Source organism: Lycorma delicatula, chromosome 1 (assembly GCF_047948215.1).
Source record: "Lycorma delicatula isolate Av1 chromosome 1, ASM4794821v1, whole genome shotgun sequence".
NCBI classification, from domain to species: Eukaryota; Metazoa; Arthropoda; class Insecta; order Hemiptera; family Fulgoridae; genus Lycorma; species Lycorma delicatula.
This window is the reverse complement of record NC_134455.1, coordinates 26,121,151-26,148,817: the sequence shown is the minus strand read 5'-3', so window position 1 is coordinate 26,148,817 and position 27,667 is coordinate 26,121,151. Positions and strand designations below refer to the sequence as shown.

Genomic DNA, 27,667 nt, shown 5'->3' with positions numbered 1-27,667 from the left:
AACTGTAATAGAGTGCACGACCTTTCTTTTTCTGTTAAACCTCCGAAACCATCATAAGGTATTACTTAAGAGGATAAGTGAAGATGATATGTATGAACGTAAATGAAGTGTAGTCTTGTACAGTCTTTACTAGGATTTGAACCTTATAACTCTCGACTTCGAAAGGGTTGCATGACCTAACATGAGCCATAAGTCATGCTGAAATTGATATAGGCATTTTCTACAATTAAAAGCAGCTAATTCTAGGGTACTAAGGATAATGAAGAGTGAAATGATTTTCCTTCCCTTCTTTACTAGTCAGAATATTCGGTTGCATATCAGTGTGCTAAGCTCAAAAAAGTGCAGGTAAAACACCCGTAAAAGTGACACGTTCGTTCTATTCACCATAGGTAGTGGCTATTCAGTAAAGATCATTACAATCAGAGAAAGTAACTCTAATGGGTGTTGGTGTTATAATAATTTATATACATAAATCCATAAGAAAAATCTTGCAGGCAGTATAAAGTAACAAACTAATGTACTCATTTCTTTGCCAAACCAAGTATTACACTGCCTTCAGCACAGAAAACCTTTGGAAATTAATCAAAACTTATTTTAGGGAGATGTAAGTCAGTAAGTAAGTATGTATGGATACACATACATACTTAAAATAAAACATTATGATGTTTTTTTTTTTTGTCTTCAGTCATTTGACTGGTTTGATGCAGCTTTCCAAGATTCCCTATCTAGCGCTAGTCGTTTTATTTCAGTATACCCTCTACATTCTACATCCCTAACAATTTGTTTTACATATTCCAAACGTGGGCTGCCTACACAACTTTTTCCTTCTACCTGTCCTTCCAATATTAAAGCGACTATTCCAGGATGCCTTAGTATGTGGCCTATAAGTCTGTCTCTTCTTTTAACTATATTTTTCCAAATACTTCTTTCTTCATCTATTTGCCGCAATACCTCTTCATCACTTTATCCACCCATCTGATTTTTAACATTCTCCTATAGCACCGCATTTCAAAAGCTTCTAATCTTTTCTTCTCAGATACTCCGATCGTCCAAGTTTCACTTCCATATAAAGCGACACTCCAAACATATACTTTCAAAATTCTTTTCCTGACATTTAAATTAATTTTTGATGTAAACAAATTATGTTTCTTACTGAAGGCTCGTTTAGCTTGTGCTATTCGGCATTTTATATCGCTCCTGCTTCGTCCATCTTTAGTAATTCTACTTCCCAAATAACAAAATTCTTCTACCGCCATAATCTTTTCTCCTCCTATTTTCACAATCAGTGGTCCATCTTTGTTATTTCTACTACATTTCATTACTTTTGTTTTGTTCTTGTTTATTCTCATGCGATAGTTCTTGCGTAGGATTTCATCTATGCCGTTCAGTGTTTCTTCTAAATCCTTTTTACTCTCGGCTAGAATTACTATATCATCAGCAAATCGTAGCATCTTTATCTTTTTACCTTGTACTGTTACTCGGAATCTAAATTGTTCTTTAACATCATTAACTGCTAGTTCCATGTAAAGATTAAAAAGTAACGGAGATAGGGAACATCCTTGTCGGACTCCCTTTCTTAATACGGCTTCTTTCTTATGTTCTTCAATTGTTATTGTTGCTGTTTGGTTCCTGTACATGTTAGCAATTGTTCTTCTATCTCTGTATTTGAACCCTAATTTTTTTAAAATGCTGAACATTTTATTCCAGTCTACGTTATCGAATGCCTTTTCTAGGTCTATAAACGCCAAGTATGTAGGTTTGTTTTTCTTTAATCTTCCTTCTACTTTAATCTGTGGCCTAAAATTGCTTCCCTTGACCCTATACTTTTCCTGAAACCAAATTGGTCTTCTCCTAACACTTCTTCCACTCTCCTCTCAATTCTTCTGTATAGAAGTATAGATAAGATTTTTGATTCATGACTAGTTAAACTAATTGTTCTGTATTCTTCACATTTATCTGCCCCTGCTTTCTTTGGTATCATGACTATAACACTTTTTTTTAAATCTGAGGAACTACCCCTTTTTCATAAATATTACACACCAGTTTGTATAATCTATCAATCGCTTCCTCACCTGCACTGCACAATAATTCTGTAGGTATCCTGTATATCCCAGGAGCCTTTCTGACATTCAAATCTTTTAATGCTCTCTTAAATTCAGATGTATTTAAATAACATTTTTAATAAAGCAATATTATCTGTTAAATATTTAACACATTATATGTATATGCAACAACGTCTGTATTTTTATTATTAAGTACAGCATTTTATTTAAAAAGCTGTGCGATGGTAATTACACTTCATATATACCTATATACATATATTTCATGCATATGATACATTTTTTAGCAAAATCTTGCAAGTGACAAACCGAATTGATAAATGATACAGTTATTATAAATAAATAAAATTAAATGGATTTAAAACAATTTCGCTTTATTTTTACAATCAGCTGTTACAGAAATTCCTCCTAAATTTGAGTTACTAATAAATCAAGCAAATAGGTAAGTTGTATATCTAAAACTTAAATACAATTATTTTATATTTTAACCACGTTCATTTATAACGGTTATCATACGGCGTCTTCGAAAACTAACAACGAAAGTGTTTTCATTCATTCTGCTACGCTAAAGGTGATTGAATGCCAACACATAATGTTTATTTGTGTCGACCTTCACTTATTTGTCAAATCACATCTTTATTTAGTCTGCTAAAATAATTTGCAGGACAATTTACAGTAACATAACAAACCACATAGAATATAACCAGTTTTAATACCCTCATTTTGATACAGTTATTTAATTATTAAAACAGTTTTTTCATGATAATTGTTATTATAATTAAATTTAAATTATCATAATTTAAATCGTACATTTTAAAAAAATAATGTAGTAAAAGACGAAGTATAATTCGATCTGCACATATATTTTTTAAAATTATTATTATTATTATAAAATTAAAATACAAAATTTCCCTAAATACTAAAGTAATAATATACTTCTAAATAAATTTAGTTAATTCTAAGAAACTTTTGTCAAAGATTTTCTAAATCACCAAGTAAAAACACGTGAAAAATTTTTGGGATTAAAAGAAGAAGAAAGCAGTAACATTACTTGAGCAACGGATAAAATTTGGAACGGACAAGAACTAGAAAGAAGACTGTCATCAAATATTCAATGAATTTTCAATTTTTTAATTTATTTTACTGTCTTAAACTTAGGGTCTACCCAGGATTTAGTGAGGATTGTCTAAATTTGAGGAAAATATGTCTGAGAGTTTGTTCTATCAGTTAGGAATCGATTACTTTCAACCCGGTTCGTCTTCTGTCTTGATTTATTGAATATAAAGCAAAGATCTAAAGCAGATATACTCTGCTTTACGTGCCAGACCTGGGCGCTCATGTCCCCATGCCATGTACCTCAACGGTGAAATGGTTTTATCGCAAGCTATGAATCAGCTGGAGCCGATTGCATCGAGATAATGTTGGCAGAACCTGAAACCTATAGTAGCTGCGGATCTAGTTTTAAAAAACGATAAAAACCGTTACTTACAGTGAAACCTTACTGAAGGCATGGAGTTCATATCCATAGGGTAGGTGTACTGAACACGTGTTAATCTTCTGCTGGAATTCTTGTGGATGAGCACCAATAATTTCGAGTGCATAGCGATATTTAAGTAGCTAAAAGATAAAAGGAGATCGATATATCCCTTAAGTTAAGTGCTAACCGAGTTACAGCCAGGACTTAGTGGATGGAACATAAACTAATTCCACCAGGGGAGTAGGTATTGGTTACTTGCAGTTCTATGAGCCATAGGGTTGCCTGTAAGGATATGCTATTTCTTTACAGCAGAGAGTGAGCTAAATTTATTTTCTTCGGTGGCCAGTATCATCAGAACTACTAATGCATATTCCTGATATGTAAAATATGAGATTAATGATTGTAAGGCCACAATAGTTAATGATAATTATTAATTTTGTTAAAATAATATAATATATTTGCAGCTCTTCTTATAATAAAACTATAAAATGGATAACCAATTTACTTTCACAAGGTGGGGGAGCTGTAGACGGAAGTCATTTCGATACAAAAGGCCACGAATGCGATACATGCAGCTAGCACAAGACTGAAAAAATTGAAAACAATGCAAAAAAGTCAAGAACTAATCAGGTTCTAATTGAATAACTAAAAAAAAATATTGACAAGAAAATTATAATAAATATGGTCGAAAAACGTATTCTTGCTAACAGAAAAATGGTTGGAATTACAAAAAAAAAAAAATGATTTTCTGACGTCTTATTAATGGTCATTAGTAATATATAAAATATATAGCTAAAATTTAGTCAAATTTTTTTTTTTAATTTTACTTTGAGTTCTTCTGATTAAAAATTAATGCATCTTGATACATTAATATTTTGATACCGAAGACCGACTATTATCCGGGAAAATAGCAAAGGTTTTCAGTTTCTTACAATGCTATACGTTTAAAACAATCAGTAACAAAAAAAATTGAATTACATGTCGTTTTTGTATATTTCAACGGGTATTAACTCATTAAGTTTTAAATTGTAAGTGAAAAATATGAATTTACAAAATTTACCAATGTATTTGAAACAAAGGTTTTTAAAAAAAAATATTACAGATCGTGAAAAAGTTTTAATAGAAAAACTAGTTTGTAGGTAATATTTCGACGTGCCAAGAGGTATTTAATTTAATGATGAAAAGAATTCACATGATAAAAGAATTTGTTTAGTTGAAAAAGTCATTTGATACTCATTAGTGATTTGATGAACGAATACAGGGATTGTTAGCTTTTAAGGGATTACTTAACTGAAAATTATTACAAAACGTTTATAGTTCATTCTTACAACTTCAATATTTATTTTTATAGTTTTAAGATATTTAAAATTTCTAATAGCTGGATAGTGTTATAAAATTTTTGTTTAGTAATATAAAATATTAGAAGCTTACTTAACATTATCAATAAGATCATACATGTGGTCTTCATGCACGAAATTCTAGTGTTTCACAATCCATTTAAATATAAAAAAAAAACCATATCAATTAAAAAAAAAGAAATTTGCGGCTTATCATAAAGTGCCTGATGATCGCTACGTAAAATAATGTTTCTTGTGAAGTTACAAAAACGCTTAAAATGAGTAACGCCATTAAATATGTAACGGATTTATAAAAAAAAATATTGAATCACGTTTGAAAATTTCGATGTTTTATTTTACTTTTTCATATAAGTTGTGTTATAATTACGTCTTGTTACTGATCATAATACGTATTTTAACATTATTTTATCACTCTCTCTGTATGTGTGTGTGTGTGTAATTATAACTTTAAATTATTAATTAATGCTAATTATAATAACTTAATGAAGTTATTTAGGAGGTATTAAGGAATGATTTCATAGAATTTCTAACTGTAAAGAGTTTTAATTTTCATTCCTCTATAATATACATAATAATAAATAAAATGGTGTACACGTTTTCTAAAGGCTTAAAAATGTGTTCAGTGGGAATTCTATAACTTTTGCTTAGAATGCAATTAATTAAGATAAATTTCTGTCCCTTTAGTCTTAAATTTTAAACAATTTAACATATTTACCTTTTATTAGTTTTGATTAATTAATTTGGTTTTTATTATTTCTATGTGGCACATCAAGTAATCAGTTAAAACATGTTAAAAATTATAAATATAATAAAAAAGCTATTTTATTCTGAAATATGAACCATGAACGTGTTTTTATCATTTTTCATATTATTTTTATACTTTATAACTTTGATGAAAAATGCTGTGATGATAGCTAGCAATCGAAAACTCTATCTGTTGGATTTTCAAGAAACAATTTTCGTAAGTGAGAAATTTTTTTATAAATGCACATCAAAATATTATTTCATATTTTGACGTACGTATATAAAACAGGGTGTGAGAGGATACAAAACAGTGTATAAAAAAAGAAGACGCTTTTAGATTAAATGAACTGAGGAAAAGAATAATATTAAGAATGAATTTGCAAATAGATATTGCGGAGGTTGCCATAGAATGAGTTAAGAAGGAGAGATAAGGAAGGAAATTGAGATGACTTACAAAATAGATATAAAGACATAAAGGAAAGGCCTCAGACAGTATTAAATACTTGGATTATTTTGACATACTGTTCTACAGAAACCGGGTAAAGTATACTTAGGTACACTAATTTAGTCTTATTCACTTCAGAGCACTATTGATCAATTATTACATATTGGTATATGCATTTTAGGAAGAAGAAATTATCAATCTATTCCACAATTATCTTCTTATTTGAGCAATAACTAATAGTTGCGTTAATATAGAAAAACAAGCTTTGAAGGTTATAATTATTATATATACGAGTACATTTATTTCATATGTGATTAAATAATATGCTAATCGGCAACAATCATATCAAAGTTTGAAAATCGATATTGTCGGCCTCCGTGGCGCGAGTGGTAGCGCCTCGGCCTTTCATCCGGAGGTTCCGGGTTTGAATCCCGGTCAGGGATGGCATTCTTCATACGCAAAAAAAAATTGAATTTCATATTCCTACGCAAAGATTCGAGTTTCTGTCGTGAATTTCATCAAGCAAAAAAAAAAAAAATTATAGACTATAACTGTGTTATTATTATTATTATAATACTTTGATGTAGTTTTGCATTTTGATATTGTAAGCGTATTTCTACTCGTTCAGTTATTGAGTTGCCAGAAAGTACTCGTTCGCCAGAAAGTATACATTAATATACAGCTCTGCAATATTTTTTACGATGTTTCTTATAGCTTAATCGTGTAAAATATCTCAAATCAAGAAAAATAGCCACTGTTTAATTATGTTTTTTTTAAGATTAATGATATTTGCTGCACAACCAGTCCCGCCATTAGAATATCAATTATATTTCAGAGAACTAGGTATGCAACAATATATTCGATTCAGCGTAGCAGTCATTGGAAACCCACTTCACTTTTTAGAGACCCTAGTAACCCTAGTACATAGTAGTAATGCAGAATGTTGCAGTTTTAGAATATTAACTGATATATTAACTTTTTCATGTAATTTCTTGTAATGATCAACGAAGTTTAATTAATATACTTGTACACTTTTTCTCTCAATCCATTTAACCATTTCTTCTTAACTTTTTTTCAATTAGATATCACTCGAGAACGGTTGCCACTTCAAAATCTCGGAAACTTTTTCAGTTGAAGAAGTTAGTCGGAACTAAACTGAATTTTATAGTTGGTAAATGAAAATCTTCTACCAGAATTTTCCCTTCTAATGATGTGTCTCAGTTGCAGAATACGGATACGAATTCTATTGCAAAAACTCAATATATATATATATATATATATATATATATATATATATTCATATAGTACAAAATAGGGTGTCCCATATAAAACGCAACCCAACCTTATATTAGTAGGTATTGAAATAATAAAAAGGCATGTGTAAATGTAAATGTAATTTTTATTATTACCATCCATTACCTTACATTTAGAGTAAGTGTTGGAAGTGGCCGCCATCTTCTTGAATACAAGCTTCAATTCTTTTTACAGCGTTTCTTGCAACTTTTTTCAAAGTTTGTGGCTGGATATTCAATACAGCTTGTTCGACTTTCAATTGTTCAAGTGTTCGTGGTTTGTTGCTGTAGGCTTTTTCTTTGAGGTAACCCCATAGAAAAAATCCGCCGCAGTCAAATCTGGAGATCTTGGTGGCCACAAGCCTCGACCGATAACACGATTACCAAAGAATTCCTCAACGAAATCAGAAGTTGAACCTGCGTAGTGCGATGTTGCACCGTCATGTTGTAGCCAGCAGTGTCTGTCTTCCTCTTCCAAGAGTTCAATGAACTGAAATAAAATATTCTGATATCGTTCTGCATTAATGGTGTACTCGAAAAAAATAGGACCGATTATTTTCGGTCCTATTAACGAGTAGGGGAGTAAGCTTGACTTTTGAAATTTCATGGATGACCGATTGATGGGTTGCGTTTTATATGGGACACCCTATTTATTATTCCCCGTCATCGTTATATTATTTATATTTATTCCACGTCATCGATTTTGGATGCGGTGGTAACTTGAGAAGTATTTCACTTTAGAGCGAAATCCTTTACGGGTATAATCCTAATGGAATGAACTCATTATATTGATCTTTATAGTACGAAGTATATCAAGGGTTAAGAAATCGATCCAAAATGATGTCATCAACTTGTATTTTGTTAAGTTTCGTAGTATTTTTAGTGAGTCAGTCAAGTGTCCTAAAGTTCCATCCTAAATGTCTAAAGTGACTTATCTTTCTTCTCTTGAGTTAAAACACATTCTTTTGAATTTAAAACGGATCTACGTTTCATATCTGACAACAGTGAAATGGAATTCATCTTTTTAATCTGTGAATAGAAAACAAACAACATTAATGCTTCCATTTGCATCTCTTTGTGGCTCCATTGATATCACGATTCAACTGAAGAAATCTTGAAGCTTAAACTTGGAATATGAATTACACTAAAAAAAAACCACAAAATAACAATTTGAAATCGGGTTTTTAATTTCACCAATGTTTCTAATGTTTCTAATGCTCTTCTTAATGCTCCCCTTTTGTTTGGAAACGCTTCAAAATATCTTCGTTATCTTTTTCTCTGTCAATTTCATAAACATCATACGTAGCACTCAGTCGATTAGGTATATCAATCAGTATCTCCTTTTGCAATTTTGAAAATATATCTTTGCGAGAATTTATAGCCAATAGTAAAAAAGATTTTTCAGTTCACAAGGAAGTCAATATAGGGAGGGAAGAAAGAGAATGGATATAAAAAAAAAAGTCAACTAACATGTTAACCCAGAGTTATCCTTGACAAGATTAATCCCGAAAAGTCTTTAACTTGAATGATATCTTATCGCGATTTTGAATTTTTTTTACTCCCATTTTTTTTTGTTTTAAACTTAAATGGGGATGATTTTTTTTTTTTACCTCCGGGACCACCGTTAGGTATTACTTCAGAGGATGAGACGAATGACAAGAAAGAAAAATGGTGATGATTTGGTAACATTTATATGACGAGAACCGTCCCTGCAACCATTATAGTGAATGCTATCAGCGGCCGAATAAGTGGTTACCGATTCGTTTATTTAATTATACATTACTTAAAAAGTACTTTATAAAAATATTATTACTAAAAAAAAAGTAAATAAAAATAAAGGTGTATTTAGATATAAATAAACGATTTAAAAAAAAAAAACCTCATGGTTTAACTTTTATTTTAAGTTTCAGTTTAATAAGATAGTTATATATGCTTATTTAAATATTTATGTTTGGTTTCTTAAAAACAAATTTATTATTATATTAGCTGCATCTTTAAAATTTAATTCAAGTGTATTTTATTAAATTTTTTTAAGTTTATTTTCATCTATCTTGAATCTTTGTTTTTTTTTGTATTAAATTGGAGTAATGTTAGGGGTAGCTTTATCTTCTGGTTTTGATGCTTAAAATTTTTACCTTTTAAACCTTTTTAATTTACCGTGTTTATGTGTAGCCGATTAAATTAGAAGTTTACACTCTAAATATTTAAATGTATACTGCCTTACTTCTTATGCTTAGCTGTTTTTTTTTGTCTTCAGTCATTTGACTGGTTTGATGCAGTTCTCCAAGATTCCCTATCTAGTACTAGTCGTATCATTTCAGTATACCCTCCACATCCTACATCCCTAACAATTTGTTTTACATGTTACAAACGTGGCCTGCCTACACAATTTTTCCCTTCTACTTGTCCTTCCAATATTAAAACGACTATTCCAGGATGCCTTAGTATGTGGCCTATAAGTCTGTCTCTTCTTTTAACTATATTTTTCCAAATGCTTCTTTCTTCATCTATTTGCCGCAATACCTCTAAATTTGTCACTTCATCCAACCATCTGATTTTTAACATTCTCCTACATCACCGCATTTCAAAAGCTTCTAATCTTTTCTTCTCAGATACTCCGATTGTCCAAATTTCACTTCCATATAAAGCGACGCTCCAAACATGTACTTTCAAAAATCTTTTCCTGACATTTAAATTAATTTTTGATGTAAACAAATTATATTTCTTAGCTGTTAAGGGGCTAATTAATAAATTTACCTTTTATATTACATTAAAATAAATGCAGAATGAAAAAATCTGATAATTTTGACTTTTATGAACAGTAAAATTATTGCATCTACTGCAAGTAAGGATGCTGGTGAGACATAACTAGATTAATTTATTTAGCTAATCTGAACAACACAAAAACTTTTCAATTAGAAATCCGTAGATTTACTAGTAAGTTATCTCTACACCTTATGCAGTTCTCACCTTCAGGGTCATCACTTGATTAAAGGGTAAACTACCCTTTAACGGTTACTTAATTTATTAAATTTTTAATGTAGATAATTCCAAAAATTTCAAACCGAACCTTTTCTTTAATGTATTATACAAAGAGGATGAATAAAGTCAAAATGCTATAAGAATAAAACTACCAAAGAAAAAATTGTGGATTATGACACAGTAAATGGAGGGAACAGTTTAAAAACTGAAATTGAAGTCGAAATTATACAAGCAATGGATCAAAAATAATATCTAAACTTGAAAAAATTATCGATCCAGTGATTACGATTAACAAATTATTCAGGTATTTCCAATAAATAATAACAAACCATGTTATATGACATCTGAATATCTAATAAATTTATATGAATAGATATTGTATCAAGTGAAAATTAACTGCTGATTCGATATTTATTTTGACCCGAATCGATAGGGAACAATACATAAATCATTTATTGATATGCAGGACACGTGCTAAAGCAGTAATCCGTCCAATCAATAAAAGCTGGCCGTCCCTCGGTTGTAGTCACATTCGTTCCATCGTTCCTCCTTCAGTCAACAACCATGGTCCGAGTACAGTGTTTCCTAGCAGCTATTCTAGCATCTTCTTGTATCGCATTACCAACGGTTCCAGAGGTTACGACTGCCACCCCTGAATTAAGTAATGCCGTTGAAGATCTTAGGATACAATGTTCCAATAACGATGGAATCGCCTGCATAAAGTTTAAGTTCCTCAACCTCTTGGATCAAGCTCTCAAGAAAGATACGATCCAGGTAAGAAAATATATTTTGCATCTTTCAGGCAGAAAAGAATAACATACAAAGTTGAAATAGTTATAATATTAAATTAATTTTTTTTAATTTTGTAAGTTTATTTTCTAAAGACCAATTTGTGAATAATTAGATATCAGTGGTATGGATAGAATAACTTATCCTTTATTACCAATAGTGAAAATAATTACTAATTTTTAATGGGTAATTATACAAATTACTAATATCTTAATGTTTTTTTTATAGAAGACTACAACCATTACTTTTAATTGATTTAAGTAAATATTAAAAAAAATTTGTCTAAATTTTCAAACAGTGAAACAAATTTTGCTTAAAAATTTTTATGTACCTTTAATTTTACAATATGCATTTAAAGAAACTTATACAGAAGATTCTTTTGTTAATAAGGAAAGGACCAGTTTTTTTTATAGTGGTTCAGATTAAAAAAATGTTTTATACATTATAATAATATATTACATTTTCATAGTTAAATATATATATACAATATGTATATACTAGTACGCTATTACATAGTATGACTCCAATATTAATGATATGATACTAGTTTAACATGTAATGTTAAACTGATAATATATGATACACATATTACATATTTATCGGATGTTATCACAGTTAGGTAATATTTGTTGTAATTGAAATGTATTAAAATTGGAAAACTTATTATTCTTAAATGAAATGTTAGTAATAACATTAGAATAGTTGTCATGAATTTATATAATTTCATTTCCTTATCTTCATTATTTCATATAATTTAAAAATTAATGGAAAATTGAACAAATTCATGTATTACTTAACAACTTTGTAAGCCCTTTCTATAAAATTGGTAACATTAATGTAAATAAATACTTTACAAAATGTTACCAGCAAGCATGAAACTATGATTAATCCTAGTAAGAAATTCCTTAACTATAAAAATGATATCGGTATGAAATACAGTCTGATAAATATTTCATAATATTCATTATCCTTTAAACCATAGGTAATATTTCGAGAGAACGAGAAAAAGTGAAAAATTAAATCTCATTACTTAGCCAACGGTACCTAACACGAGTAATAACATTGTAATTACTCATCGCTCCCTATTACTGAAAAAATTATATCGATATGAAAAACAATAAATAATAATATTATTATTTTTTTTTTCTAGATTTTTATGGGCATCGACTGCTAAGGTCATTAGCCCTCGTCACATTCTTTAAAAGAAATTATTATCTCCATCAGGATCGTCATATGTAAGGGTGTAAAGGGCCCTTACATTTTATTTAAAAACACAAACTTCACAATAAACATTAAGACATAAAAGTCAAGGACAATCACAAACACTTACGGGGTGTAAAGGGCCCCAATATTAAAATTTGAGATAAGGTTCTCGAAGGACCATGAAATTAAAATTTCAACTTATCAATACCATTTCTTTCTTTATATATATATATATAAGACTACCGCTTAGAGATTCTTTTATCAAAGCTTTAAACTTTCATTTCATAGACTTTTAAGAAGTCCACTGGCGTGTAAAAATGCAACTATATTTTCTTCATTTCCATTATCCAGATCAGGATAATAATAAATAATATATTATTATCCTGATAATATTATAATAATATAATATATCCTTATTATAATATATTATTAATACCCTATTATGATAATAATGATATTATTATTATTATTATCATAATATGATAAATATTTCACAGTATTCATTAGTTATCTTCTGAACCATAGATATGATTCATGCCTGATTCACGGCTAGGATTTATTTGTTATGTTCAAAATTCTATCTAATAAACGATTTCAGTAAGGTTTGAAAGTCAAATGTTTTTGAAAATGCAGTTCTAAAATTACGATTATGTTCATTTTCTTCCTGCTAATTTTCAGAAATTATAAACTTATTTTTGGAATGTGTAAATTTTTTTTGTTGTAAAATTGTGTTTATAAATTCTGTTTTCAACTGAAAGTATAATTCCATGCTAAGATTTATTATGAGTGTAAAAACAAAACATCCTTTTAGAATTAACAAACTTGACACATTTATTGTCCGACTTTAAATTTGAAAAGCCCTAATGGATAGATAACGAAAAATTGTAAATGTATTAAGCTGTAGAATACAAGAAAAAAAATCACGCACTAAAATATTTACTTAATTTTTACATTAAACTTCGCGTGGTACTAACAAATCGAGCAATAATCATTATCGAAATGTGGTATAATTGATTTATTTCAATTTACTGCCGGTTAATGTTTTTTTCCCGTAAATAAATGATAGCTAATAAATGACTTTTATGAATTCAAGGTAACAGAGAATGTATCCGTTGAAAAGAGCACAGAAGTTGTGACCGAAACTCCAGAAGAAAGCGAAAATATGGACAATTCAGCCAGTAGAGGTTTCTTGGATCAAGTAGATGATTACGTAAGGAATCATGATATCGTCTACCAATTGCCACAAGCTTTAGGTGGAGCGCGTATCGCTCTCTCTCCTAGAAATTTAGATAATAACGAAGTTGCTCTGAAATTGAAACTTCAAGATGAATCTTCTTCTCAAGTCGAAGGAAAAGGTAAAAATACAAAATATGTATTAAAGCATTTTTAGTAACAGATATATTAGCAAAAAAATTTTCATTCGAATTTTCTTTGCTCTATTTTGTTTGTAAAAGTAATGCATTAAGTCATAACCTTATATATCCTTACTTACTCATTCATTCATTGTTATACAAATCCATAATTTACATCTGAAAACTTACGTTTATTACTTATATATTGCAATATAAATGATTTTTTTTTGTCAGAATTTACATGGATATTAATTAAGTAACAGAATAATATAAGTAGTATTGGTACAGTTACTGAGCTAGCCATGGCAGAGGTGATGTTAATATATTATTGTATAATCAGGTACACCAATAATAGGTCAAAAATAGCGTTCTGTTTTGTAATAATGCTTTATATTTCTAGAAGTAATCTTGCTACTAGAATGTTTTAATTTTAAAACTAAATATGATATTATAGAATGTACAACTACATTTTCTTTCTAAATAATATTCTTAATATGTAATACCTTATTCTTTACAAAATGTTATATTGTTAACTTGGAAAAGAAAAATATTTGTTTCTGTCTGATCTACTTAACACGTTTTTATTGTCGTATCTTTAAGTTTTAAATTAAAATACGATTTTTAAATTTAAAGTGTAGTCCCACTATTATATATATATATATATATATATATATATATATATATATATATATATATATTTATATATACTATCAGAAGTCTTAAATAGTATCTGCACGGAAGAGAGTCTATTAACAAACTATGTAGACTGAAAATTAGTAGGTAAATTAATTTGTCTTTAATTATTATGAATTTAATTATTAAAAATAAAAAAAATAGTGTTAAATATTACGAAAAATACCTTTTTTTCAGGACGCAAAAACAGAAGATTGCGTAGACTTTTGGTTCCTTTAATCATCTTCGTTTTGTTGAAAGCAATGACAATTATTCCACTGGCTGTCGGAGTACTCGGACTTAAAGCTTGGAACGCACTTCAACTGAGCTTCTTTTCTTTCGTTATCTCTATTTCATTAGCAATCTTCCAGTTGTGTAAAAAAATTGCACAGGATTCTGCAATGCCGGCTGCACACACTAGTGGACCATGGGAAGCTTATAACCAGTATGCTGCCGCTAGAAATTTCCTCGAACAGGCAGCAGGTGTAGCTGATGTCGCAAATGAAGATCCTCATGTTTTGGCGTATAACTCCCATGTACCTCACTAAAAGAGTCTTACTTATCTCTAAAACAATATGATCTGTGTAAGTTTTTTTTTAAATTTAAGCGATTATTTAATCTCACTAAAATTTGTCTGTTAGTTGATACATATTATATAGTCTACTGTCTCTTTGATAGTCATCAAACTTTCTGTAAAATTAATATTTTCATTCGTAGGAATGCAACTTTTGATTAATGAGTCTATATTTACAACAAAATTTCAAATTAAATTTTTTAGTTCCTTTTTTTTTTGTCTTCAGTCATTTGACTGGTTTGATGCAGTAATTTTTGACTAATTTTTGCAGTAAACAAATTATATTTCTTACTGAAGGCTTGTTTAGCTTGTGCTATTCGGCATTTTATATCGCTCCTGCTTCGTCCATCTTTAGTAATTTTACTTCCCAAATAACAAAATTCTTCTACCTCCATAATCTTTTCTCCTCCTATTTTCACATTCAGCGGTCCATCTTTGTTATTTCTACTACATTTCATTACTTTTGTTTTGTTCTTGTTTATTTTCATGCGATAGTTCTTGCGTAGGACTTCATCTATGCCGTTCATTGTTTCTTCTAAATCCTTTTTACTCTCGGCTAGAATTACTATATCATCAGCAAATCGTAGCATCTTTATCTTTTCACCTTGTACTGTTACTCCGAATCTAAATTGTTCTTTAACATCATTAACTGTTAGTTCCATGTAAAGATTAAAAAGTAACGGAGATAGGGAACATCCTTGTCGGACTCCCTTTCTTATTAGGGCTTCTTTCTTATGTTCTTCAATTGTTATTGTTGCTGTTTGGTTCCTGTACATGTTAGCAATTGTTCTTCTATCTCTGTATTTGAACCCTAATTTTTTTTAAATGCTGAACATTTTATTCCAGTCTACGTTATCGAAAGCCTTTTCTAGGTCTATAAACGCCAAGTATGTTGGTTTGTTTTTCTTTAATCTTCCTTCTACTATTAATCTGTGGCCTAAAATTGCTTCCCTTGTCCCTTTTAGTTCCCTTGTCCCTTTTAGTTCCTAGTACGAAGTAAAGGAAGTATTGGAATCGCGAAACATTTTTGTTTTATATTTCAACGGAAATATCCATTTTGACCATCCGTGAATCCATTTTGACAAGTTTCGGCGTGACATCTGTACTTACGAATGATGTATGTATGTGCGTATGTATCTTGTGTAACTCAAAAACTAATAGCCGTAGGATTTTGAAATTTTGGATTTAGCAGTGTTATAATATTTAGTTGTGCACCTCCCTTTTTGAATGCAATCGAAATTAAAATAAAAATTTTTAATTAATGAAATATTTGGATCTTAAAGGGAATTGGTTCGAATCAGACTTAATCTCTTTTTTTATTTTTAGTTTTTTTAACTTTTTTTAAATTAAATATACTGATTTAATAATTATTAATTCGTGATTGTAAAAAAAGTTTTACAATAAATAATAATTCTGAGATAATAAAAAAAAAATGAAAAAATGTATTAATGAAATAAAATGTTATGTACTTTTAAAAATGTGAAAATGTAATTGAATAGGCATTATATATATGTAATAATTCGTGAAACAACTGGTTATTTAATATTAATTGAAAACTATAATTTAGAATCTTATTATTTTTGATTTTATAGTTTAATTATATTTATTATTCTAGAATTTCTGTTTAATTTAATCTACATTAAAGTTAACTACAGAGTGACTGAAAAATAAACTCTCTCAAGAACAACAGATGCATACATGCCCGATCTTTAATAAATTGCAAATAATTCTTATCTTTTAGTTCATTACAACTCTGATATTGTCGGACAATATTCTTCCTAAGTCGAAGTTAATCATCATTTGGTTTATTTGCTTTTGTTGCCAATCATTTAATCGCTATTTGGTTTGATATAATTCTTCGTCTGATCTTAATTTTTGTACACGTTCTCTAGTTTTAAAATTTTCTCTCTCTTTATATTCATCATCCTCTCTTAATCTTTTTATTCTTTCCTTGGTCTTAACGTTTACTTTCTCTTTATATTCATTTCTTGTCGTTTTTATATTTGAGATATATTTCTTCATGTTATCATTTTTTTCCTGTATGATTGTTTCTTTTTAATTTTTTGATTGTTCACCAAATAATCTAATAATAAAAACTGAATATTTTACACCGCAAGGTCGAAATTAACATTTATAACCAGTATACAGGAGTTCACTAAACGGAATATTTAATTATTATTAACTTTTATTTATACGATACACCAGAAATTTAAAACGTTTGTTTATCAGCAACTCACGAAGATACAAATAATACTGATGTAGTAATACGAGTAATAAAGGGACTTTTATTCTAACCTAATATTTCATCTACGATTATTGGATTAATAATTGTATAAATATTTGATGTTAATAAAAACTAATATTTCAGAAATTGTGTAACTGTCCACTTTATTAAAGAATTGGAGGATCGTATCTCACTTTCAAATGAAATAATTTTAAATGAAGTGCAGCAAAAAATGTATATATGTAATTTAATAGGCGTACAAGGAATTCATGTAATGTCCACAACACATTATTTCTTAAAACATTTTCATTATTAATATTATCATAATTTCTTAATTGCGTTCAATATTTGTAATCAAGACCATTTTCTGGTCATATTTTAGATTGACTTATAGGAATATTGAAAAAAGAGCCTTCAGAAACCTAGAATATCTAGAAAATGTTTGAATGAAGCTTTGTGTATGTTTCTGATGAAGTACAAAATATTTAACTGCTTTTAAAATAATCTATTAGATTAAAAATCCATTTGTCTAACAAATTACCTGTTAGTTTTTATTTTTTACTTTCTTTTTAGTGAGTTTTTCAAATCTATTTTTGTTGTATTATTATTATTACTAATGTAATCTATTTAACTAATTATTAATGATTTTTGTTTCAGATCAGTGCACATATGACTGGAATTAAACAAAAAATTATTTATTAATAAACTAATCTACAAAATTAATTTATTTTTATGGTATTAAGTTTGTAAAATAATTTATTTGAAAACTATGAAGAATTAATAAAGCCAAAGATTTTTTATACAAATAATTGTAATAATTTTCCTAATATTTTATTTCTTACCTATTATTTTTTATCCTTATAATAATGTGTTTTAAAAATGTTTAGAATGATAGACTTTATTTCTTGTTGCTGAAACATCTTTTATAAAGGAACTTGACAAAAGTTATCCTATACAATGTATCTGTACAAAATAAACATATCCCATTCAAAGGGAAGAGGATATACTTCTCTGTACAAAAGAAATTAACAATTGATATCATAAGTACAAGCCTCTTGGTATTCTTAGAGCTGTTAAAACACTTACATCTCTAAAATTTAAATTTGGAAAAATAAATTAAGCGGTAAAATGCTCTAGTGTAGTCAAATTGTCACTTTCCAATAGTTTCAATACTGTTAATAAATAATATGAGTGGTGGCCGGTTACAAAAAGCGTACGAGAATTCGTGCATACCGTACATTGCAGTTAAAGTCTTGTATTTAATTGTAACTGTTCACAATTAATGCATTGACCATTAAAATAGTTTATCTTACTAACATATTAGTTCACTGAACGTTTATGAAGTTCTAAGTTTTAAGAAGTGAACTTTTAAAAATATTAAATACTAGTTTTTTCTAAATTTTTAAGGTAATTTTAAAATAAACACAAATTAGTTTTTTTACTATTATAACTTCTACATTTTTGTAGTATCTTTGGATAAAGTACTTAATTGAGATTTCATCAGTGTCTTCTAAAGCAAGCCGTTTAGAATTTAATAAAACGGCGATTTAAAATTAATAACACTAAAAATTAGATATAATATTAAACGAATTTTATATGTTACAAAAACTGTACTTTAGAAATATTAATAATAATACACAAAAAATAATTTTTAGTTTTGATCTATTTTAAGTTTAATTAGATAAATGTGCACTAAAAATGACTTGATAAAATAATAATTGTTTCAGTAGAAAAAAAATTAATTTTGTAATAAATAAAACAACTTATGGTAGAAAACCCTGATGAAAATATTATCTAATTTCTACCCTGATTAAACTACTTTTCTTAAAAAGTGTAGCATATTATGAAAAAAATAGAAAGAATACTGTTTAAAATCAAGTTTGGTAGCAATATTGCATAAAACAAATATGATGTTTATACTTCAGTAGAAAATATTGAAAATTAATTTTGTATAATTTTGTTTCGCCGAATCTGCTAAGTGGTTGATTTAGTTTAAAAAAATTTTGCGCAGTTCTACACAAGAAGACCTGTGCAAAATTTTATTTTTTCTTATTACATTTTGTCTCCTTTTGTAAAATTATAAACTCATTCTAATTTAAAATTTTTCATAAAGAACACCTCGATCAATAAAAATTACGTAAAAAACCACGTCAAAAAAGCACTACAATAAAAAAATTTAAAAATAAAACCAGTTTCAACACACGAAAAATCAATCTTCATAAAATTTTCACGTGCACAACTTCAGATACACTACTGCAGCATGTGTAACTTTCAATCAAATTGTTGTAGTAGCTTTGGAGAGTTTCGAGCTACAAAATATTATTCATAGGCCTGTATATATATATATATATGTATATATTATTGTATTATTTTAATGGGTTTATTGATTAATTATGTGTAGTATGGTTAATATTTATTTTCACTAAATATTGAGATGTCCGATGAAAATTGAATTAAAAAATCAAACGTCGTAAAATGAATAATTAGTGTAATTAATAAATTTTCATTCGCATTACTACTAATTTTCACGTAACATCATTCTAAAAAAGTACCTCCTGCTAATTTTTTTTTTTTATTTAATAATTTTGGTGTTTCATAACCATGTAACAGCTTAATTAATCAATTAATAAAAAAAATTAAAGCACTGTAAAAAAGCAACGTAGTTAAAATTTTAGTAGAAATTTTTATCATTTTGCTAAAACATTATAAATTCAATTTTTTAAATATACTTTAAACTATATTATAAGTAACTTATATTTTAATTTTATAAATGTTATAATTTATTTTAAAAACTTAATTTTTTATTTTCAAAGAGCCGTTCAATACTTCATAAGTTGCATAAAATCAAACGAGAACTGACAATTTAAATTTGTAGGTTAAGTTGATTATTATTGAATGCACGTGTATACATCATTAAAATTCATGAAAAATCATGTAAAATACTCACTTCAATACTGCACCTTACAAATTTGCACAATGTACATATTTTAATTAAACTCTAAAATGTTATTTCAATAAATAATAATATAAAATAATATTCTCAATAAGCGCGCAATTCTAGCAGACTCGGCAATGCTTCGCTATTGCTAGATCTGAGTATACATACAGATAACATGACAACAATTGAAAGTTTCATAAAACCTTATGAACATTAGCTTGCATTACCTTAACTGAACATTAGCAATTTAACAAAATTTAACCTTTCACTTTATAAAAGTCAGAATGTAAATAAATACAAATGGCAAAACAACAGCACTACCTATCGTATTTAATTCACACCACTCTTTAATCACAGTATTCGGTGGAAAATAATTTTTTAAGGAAAAGTGTTGTGGCTGCAAAATCATTACAATTAATGCTGAACATTAAGAAACTTACAAAACATTACGGAACCTTATAATATTTCACCTTTAACTTTATAAAATTCAGAATGTAAATAAATTCAATTGTCAGAACAGCACTACCTATCGGATTTAATTCAAACTATTCTCTAAATACGAATTTTAATGTAAGAACAACACTAAGCTACGACGCAAGTAACTGATATGCGGTCCCACGCTGTGTCTACCGGATCCAATTGTGAACCTTAACCATCCCAAGATCAACAACACATAAATAAATTTTAAAAAAACATTTTTACTTCAATACTGTACTTTATAAATTTGCACAATGTATATTTTTTAATTACACTTTAAAACGTTATTTCAATAAATAATAATATAATATTTCTCAATACGCGCTCAATTCTAAACGCGATCGCAGTGCTGCGTACTTGTTACTTAATCAGTTGTGATTTTGTTTACATTGGCAACGGCCATACGGGCTCTTTGTGATTGGTCGTTGTGTTTGACAGTGGCCATCTTGCATCGATCTGATTGGATTTCCTTTGTTTACATTTCCATCTCATTTATTAGCCTCTTATTTATTAAAAAACTGTTTTCTCGTGATTTTTTGTAACACAATAATAACACAAAATTATGAAATATTTTTCTCAATTTGATCGCAGCACCAACTGTCGGGACAAACTAAAATTAAAATAGAATATTATTGAATATTCGATACTGCGATGGTAGTGCAGTCTGCCGGATCCAATGTAAAACATTCCAAAATCAACAACTACTTATAAATAAAAAATTAATTAAAAAAACATTTTCCAGTGGACCAAATTGTGAATCTAAATCATTCTCGAATCCCCTTGAACACATACACAAAATTTCATCAAAATCAGTCCAGCCGTTTAGGAGGAGTTCACTTTCATACACACGCACACAAGAAATATATATATATATATATATATATATATATATATATATATATAATATTTGCATGTAAGGAAACCCGAGTTTAAGTAAATGATATTTTCGTACTCTTCACCTTCATACCTTAAAACGTAAAGAAAATTCATTTTTATCCCCCACTCCCACCATGCGACCAAAATGAATACCGTACTTTTCTAAGAAAGTCGGTCAAATACGCAGGAGAAAGAAATTGTGTGTTTCATCAGGAAATGTAATTGAAATTAACCTAAATTATTTTTAAAATAGTATTTTCGGGTACGCTTTATAGTTATGGTGGTTACAGACGTCAGTATGCCCAAGAAATATAGTTTTAAACCAAGAGAGTTTTTCCAATAAAAATATTAAAAGTGTCTTAAGCTCTTATTTTAAAAAATGGTAGAGTAAGATAAGGTTTCTAAACAGGAGAATTGCATTAATGTTGTACGTGGCTTTTCATTTTTAGAAATAGGGTAATCCCTTTAAAATAAACATTGTAAATATAATACATGCTTTTATAGGAAGTGCTAAAAAGTATACTGTCATTTCTAGTAGTAACATACCCTAATAATTTTTAAAATATTAAGTTCTTGAAAGCTCTTAAACTGTGAGATGATCTACTGCTGTTTGTTTAATACTGTTCTATTGTGGATGTTAAAGTTATATTTTGATGTTTAAGTAACATATGTTTTATATTTAGGAAACTATTTTTTCGTTACATTAAAAACATCAAAACATAGACTTGGGACGTACATCCGACTGTTATGCATATAACAAACAACGAATACCGACATATATTTTTTAAATATCAGGTAAACGCTAAAATAAAATTAAAAAAAACTTATTCAATGAAGTAACTACTGAAATTCAATTATAGTTACCGCACTTCTTTTCTCTAGCTCAGAGATGAATCATTTAATGAAAAATGCCAGGTCTGACAGGTTTTGAAGTGTAATTGTTCGGGATTATTAATCAAAAATACATGCAACTATCATTATGCAAATATCATTAATTTAACAACTTATTTATGGAGAATATTTGCTGTTATATTACTCGTTAAATATTTAAAAAACTTTAATCCTCTTGGGTAGCAACAGTGGGTAAACTGAAATGATAATTATTCAAATTCCTAAAAAGTAAGAACCATATATTATGCATTTTGAAATCTTCACTTACATTGTGTACAAATCCATGTGATAAAATCCACAAGGTATTCAATTTTAACAAGTAATGCGTATTGTTGGACATTTATAACTTTTTTAATTACCTTAAGCAGATCTTTCACACTTAGTTACTGAGTCTGGCTAAGGCATTTCGCTTAGTTCCTAAGCGTCCTCTGATTAGCAGTTACACCAAATTCAATTTGAACTAGACAACTAAAGTTTTTAAATGAAGTATTTTGTTTAACAGAATGATTGTTAAAATTACCTACATTTTTATTAGTCAAGAGGCAGGAACTAATATTCAAGGTTTAGGAACTTTTAATGATGAATTATATGGTTAAAAAGTATTCAATCTCTTAAATTTCTAACTTTGTCAGTCTCTTGAATGCTGATATTTAACTTAAATAATTATTTAAATTCATCCGCAGCTTACTCCAAGACATTAGAAGCAGCTGAAGGTAATAACTAGAGGGAGTCATTGCCATTAATTTTGGATTTAGGCAGGTAATTCTTGTTGTGTCGATAATATCGATGCTTCAACGATTTCAAGGGTCTTGACCTCGTTCGGTTAATCAGTCATCTCATATTTGACTAAAAATTACGGAATTAATTTTTAGAATTTTCTTAGTGGTATAATTAGGAATTGTTTAAATTATGAAATTATCCTGAATTATTCCTGAACACAGAAATAAAGTTTTTAATTTTTTTAAGAAAAAAATTTAAAAAAAGGTAAGCTCAACAAAAGTTGAAAATAAATATATCAAGGCTGAATGAAAGGACCATTCTGAAATCAAAAACATGTTACGGTAACAAAAATAAATAACTAATTGTTGGAATGCTCATCATATCGATTGATATGATGAGATGGGTTTCGTTAGACGGAATGGTGAAGATCAAATTTATGTTGCATTATATTGTTGGGTTTTTGCTCACGCTCAACTCTCTAGACATCCATTCACTACATTTTTTAGCCGTAACCTCGACTCAGAAGCCCCTTCATGTAGTTGAACTCACTAAAACTTTGAATCATATCGGGTTGCAAAACAAGACCCTGCAAAATCATAGATGTGACAATATTCAAAGGCTGTTAGCAAGATAATGCATTTTTAATCTTCCACATCTTTCTAATTATCAGGTTTCCAACGATCCAGATGAAGTTAATGTCTGTTTTAAGAATAGAATTAACAAGAAACCAGGCAATCATCAGGATGTCTAAAGTTGAAGATAGCTACTTTTTCATATGACCAACTCTTTGTAGTCTGTTCCATTTCTATTACCGGTGTTGGAATTACTATACTTTACGAAAATGGCCTAAATTGATCACAAATGAAAGCATATTTTTCTCTTTCTTGGTAGAAAGTTCTTGGGTAGACTATTCATTTCAATCAAATTTAATTTAGAAAGGGGTCAATTTAATTCTTTGCTGCTATTTAAAAATATTGATGTAATAAATTATATGTTTTTTGTATTATTTTTTTTTTGTATCTGTAATAATGTTTATGTTTTTGTTTTTTGTATCTGTAGTAATGTTTAGTGGTAGTCTGAAGTAATTACAAAGAGAGTCTAAAATTTGAAAAAAATTTCTATCATTTTTATTTTTATTCTATGCGAAAACACCAATCTTTTGTAAGAAATGTTTCAGTTTACTTATAATCGACTGTTGTGAATTTTCTTCAAATATTATCATACATATACAAAAAACTGAAAATGTGAGAAGTATATTCTCATCTTAAACAATTAGTTTTTTTTTATGTGTAAAAGAATATTTTTGTCATATAGCCCCTTCAAAGTCGTAGTAGGGTACGAGTAATGTCCAAGTTAAAAATAATTTTATAAATCCTGTGGAAATAATAAATGAAATTTTATTTATAATTATTTCTAAAATGTACGTTGCAATCTCTTCAACTAGTGAACAATAAGCAACCCCTCGTAGCCTAATGCGATGAGAATGAAATTGTTGCAATACCGGTATAACGGACCTGATTAAGGTATTACTACCAATTACCAAAGAAGATATACCAAAGAAGAAAGTAGTAGAAAATATAATAACGGAAGGAATTCGGAAAGGGTCTAAAAGATACCTTCTTAGTAAAGGTAACAGCTTCGTTTAACAGTCGTCCTTTGTAATACTGTACACTGACACACCTAAACAGCTATTGTTCTGTGAGAAGGACCCGGTTAGAAATGCATGGGAATGAAAGGGTTCAGTCGATCGTTCTCAAGCTCAACTGGGGTCTGGTCCTAGAGGTAAAGAAGGTAGGAATATAAATACTCCGGGGAAAACCAGATAACAATCAGTCTAAGCGAGACGTTATGATATCAGTCTGCGAGAGAGTGTTACGATGTAGTTCTACGAGAGGCGATATTATGCGAGATTGAAGCGAGAGTATTCTGCAAAGGAGTCAGTGAAGGAGCGAATTTCTAGAGCAGGTTCAACGCAATTAAGGTGATATCACGAGTAATTCCAGTAAACGAAAGCAAGAAATGGTTAGGTGAGTTACTGTAAGACTATAAGTGAAAGAGATAATGTACTAAATTTCATTTATAAACTGTTAGGGTAGTTTTATTTGTGAACAGCGAAGGTATTTACAGTGAAAGAACTTTATACTTGTCTTATCTATCGTACTATTGTTGTTAATATATCACCAGTGGTTAAAAGTGTTAAGACTAGCGGCCATGCTAATGTCTTTTGTCAATGGAACCGAATTATATTTAACTACCTGTTAATAAATCAGGACGATTACTTTAAGTTCTCTTTTGTATTTAATCATGGTTTATTATTATTATTATTGTGGTTGTGATTACTATGATTATTATTTGTTAATTATTATCGTTTATTATTATTATTGTTTACTGTTTTTTTAATAAGGTATAAATTAATAAAAATCATTGTACACAAAATAAAATTAAAATCTATTAAAGATCTATCGGTAATTCTAAAATAAATCAAGGAAAGACATGACAAGGTGGGGTAGTGTAAAATAAAATTCGTAAGTATGTATTGTTTTAATGGTTTAATTATGAATGGTTTTAAAAGATACTTAAGTATCAGCAAAAGGTATAAAAAACTGGATAAGTAAAAAACATAAAGTAGCTATTTAAAATTATAGAATTATTGTGGATTACCTTTATATTAATAATCGTTAAATTTTAACTAAGTATTGAAAATAGAAAGAGCCGTCTTGTCTTAATTTTATTTCAACATAAAGTAGGGAAGACTTTAGGAATTATATCCCACATGTTTAAATTATAGACAATTTTACTCGATTTATATAAATATTAACATCGACTTTAACAAAAGTTAACTATTCTCTTGCTATTTTGTTCTAGGTATTTATGATTAATTAATGAACGAATCTTCATCAATATCTTAATCGGAATTTTTCCTTACACTTCTACAAAATAACCATTGCCTTACGGCATAGAAGTTTTGTACGGAGAAACTATACTGATTTATGATTAGTCACAGACCGACTGCAGTAAATCTGAGCTATTAAAATAAAGGATTCAAAATATAAAGTAAATCTAGAATAAACGCATTAAGTATAATGAAAAAAAAAAATTTTTAATGCATTGGATTCATGAAAATATATGCACAATTTTTTTTTTATTTAGATAGTTTTATGCTTTATGAGATCTGCACATTAATTAATACCTTAACACCTTTATTTATTTTCAAACATCAAACTAAAATGAAAATGTAAGCAGCCTATTTATATTAAAAATTTTAATTTAACAAAGGAAATGAATTTTAATAAATGTATTATTTTCAAAGTAGTAAAGTGGAAACATTTAAATTCGCTTATAAGAAAAACAAGAAACAACTACAAAGTCCTTTACAGTACAGTAAAATTAATTCTCCAATTAATTTTACTGTACTGTAAAATAATAGTTAAGAATTGTAAATGTACAAAATAATAGTTAAGAATTTTTTATAAAAAATAATTTGTGATAAAATAAGACGGTTGTAATGGATTTAAATAATCGTAATGCAAAGATAAATACGTTAATTAAACAAGATATATTCGTGCAAAAATTTCTCACAATAATAATAGACGCCAGAGTACAAGTAATTGAGAAGAAATAAAGAATTTATACTAGCAGTAGCAGTCTGCACCTTATAGAATGGTTTTTTATATTACATTTTATCACGTAATGCATTTTATTATAACTTCTTTTATAAACCTTCATTTACAATTCAAATAATTTAGTGAAAGGTACAACATTACGTTACTCAATTTTTGTGTAACATGTATAAAAATATATTTGCAATCTTAACGATGTCTATGCATATAACATAATACTTACGTACATGTATATATATATATACAATAATTAATATACAATATTCATATTATATAACCTGTAATTCTTTTAATTTTGGTGCTAATTTGTAACTGTTCGATTGATATAACAAATTGAATAACAAATGAATTGTTGTAAGTATTCATTATTAAGATAAAATAGTTTAAATGGACTTTTAATATACTAATTTTCTGATTTCGGCCAACTAAGTCCGACCTACTTTAGAAGGAAGAATCTGACTTCACGAAAAGCAAAAATTACAATAAAAAAATTCAGATCACCTATCAGAAAAAATTATTTAATTTTATAATTTAAATGTTAAATAATAAATTTGTATAAAATATGACAAAAATTCGTAAAAATATAATAAAACAGCTAAGGTAGAACAAAAAATATGCGATTTTTTTTTTATTATCAGAACAGGGTTTTCTGTCTTAGTTATTTTACTTCTTTTTTTCTGTTTAGCCTCCTTAAACACTATCAGGATTACTTCAGAGGATAGATGAGGAAGATATGTATGAGTCTTGTAAAATCTCAGGTCAACCATTTCTGAGATGTGTGGTTAACTGAAACCCAGCCACGAAGAACACCGGTATTCTCGATCTAGGATGCAAATCCTTATGGAAGTAACTGCCTTTACCAGGATTTGAACCTTAGAACTCTCGATTTTGAAATCAGCTGATTTGCGAAAACGCGTTCACCACTAGACCAAACCGGTGGGTAAATACTTTTACTTTTTCTTTTCTTTTTTTT

General features: G+C 28.5%; 1 protein-coding gene across 1 annotated transcript; it reads left to right on the top strand.

Moving 5' to 3' along the window:
* Nucleotides 1-10,906: 10,906 nt before the first annotated feature.
* On the top strand, nucleotides 10,907-17,964 carry Osi19 (DUF1676 domain-containing protein Osi19). Its single transcript, XM_075354583.1, has 4 exons — nucleotides 10,907-11,132; nucleotides 13,444-13,705; nucleotides 14,573-14,958; nucleotides 17,830-17,964. Exons 1-3 carry the CDS (start codon nucleotides 10,923-10,925, stop codon nucleotides 14,920-14,922), a joined length of 822 nt encoding a protein of 273 aa, XP_075210698.1. The 5' UTR covers nucleotides 10,907-10,922; the 3' UTR covers nucleotides 14,923-14,958; nucleotides 17,830-17,964.
* Nucleotides 17,965-27,667: the final 9,703 nt, after the last annotated feature.

Excerpts from the sequence above, each read along its gene's own strand:
- Osi19 (XM_075354583.1), top strand. The coding sequence starts at position 10,923 with ATGGTCCGAGTACAGTGTTTCCTAGCAGCTATTCTAGCATCTTCTTGT. Across the intron at positions 11,133-13,443 it reads TCAAGAAAGATACGATCCAG|GTAACAGAGAATGTATCCGT; the intron begins GTAAGAAAATAT and ends TATGAATTCAAG. Across the intron at positions 13,706-14,572 it reads TTCTCAAGTCGAAGGAAAAG|GACGCAAAAACAGAAGATTG; the intron begins GTAAAAATACAA and ends CCTTTTTTTCAG.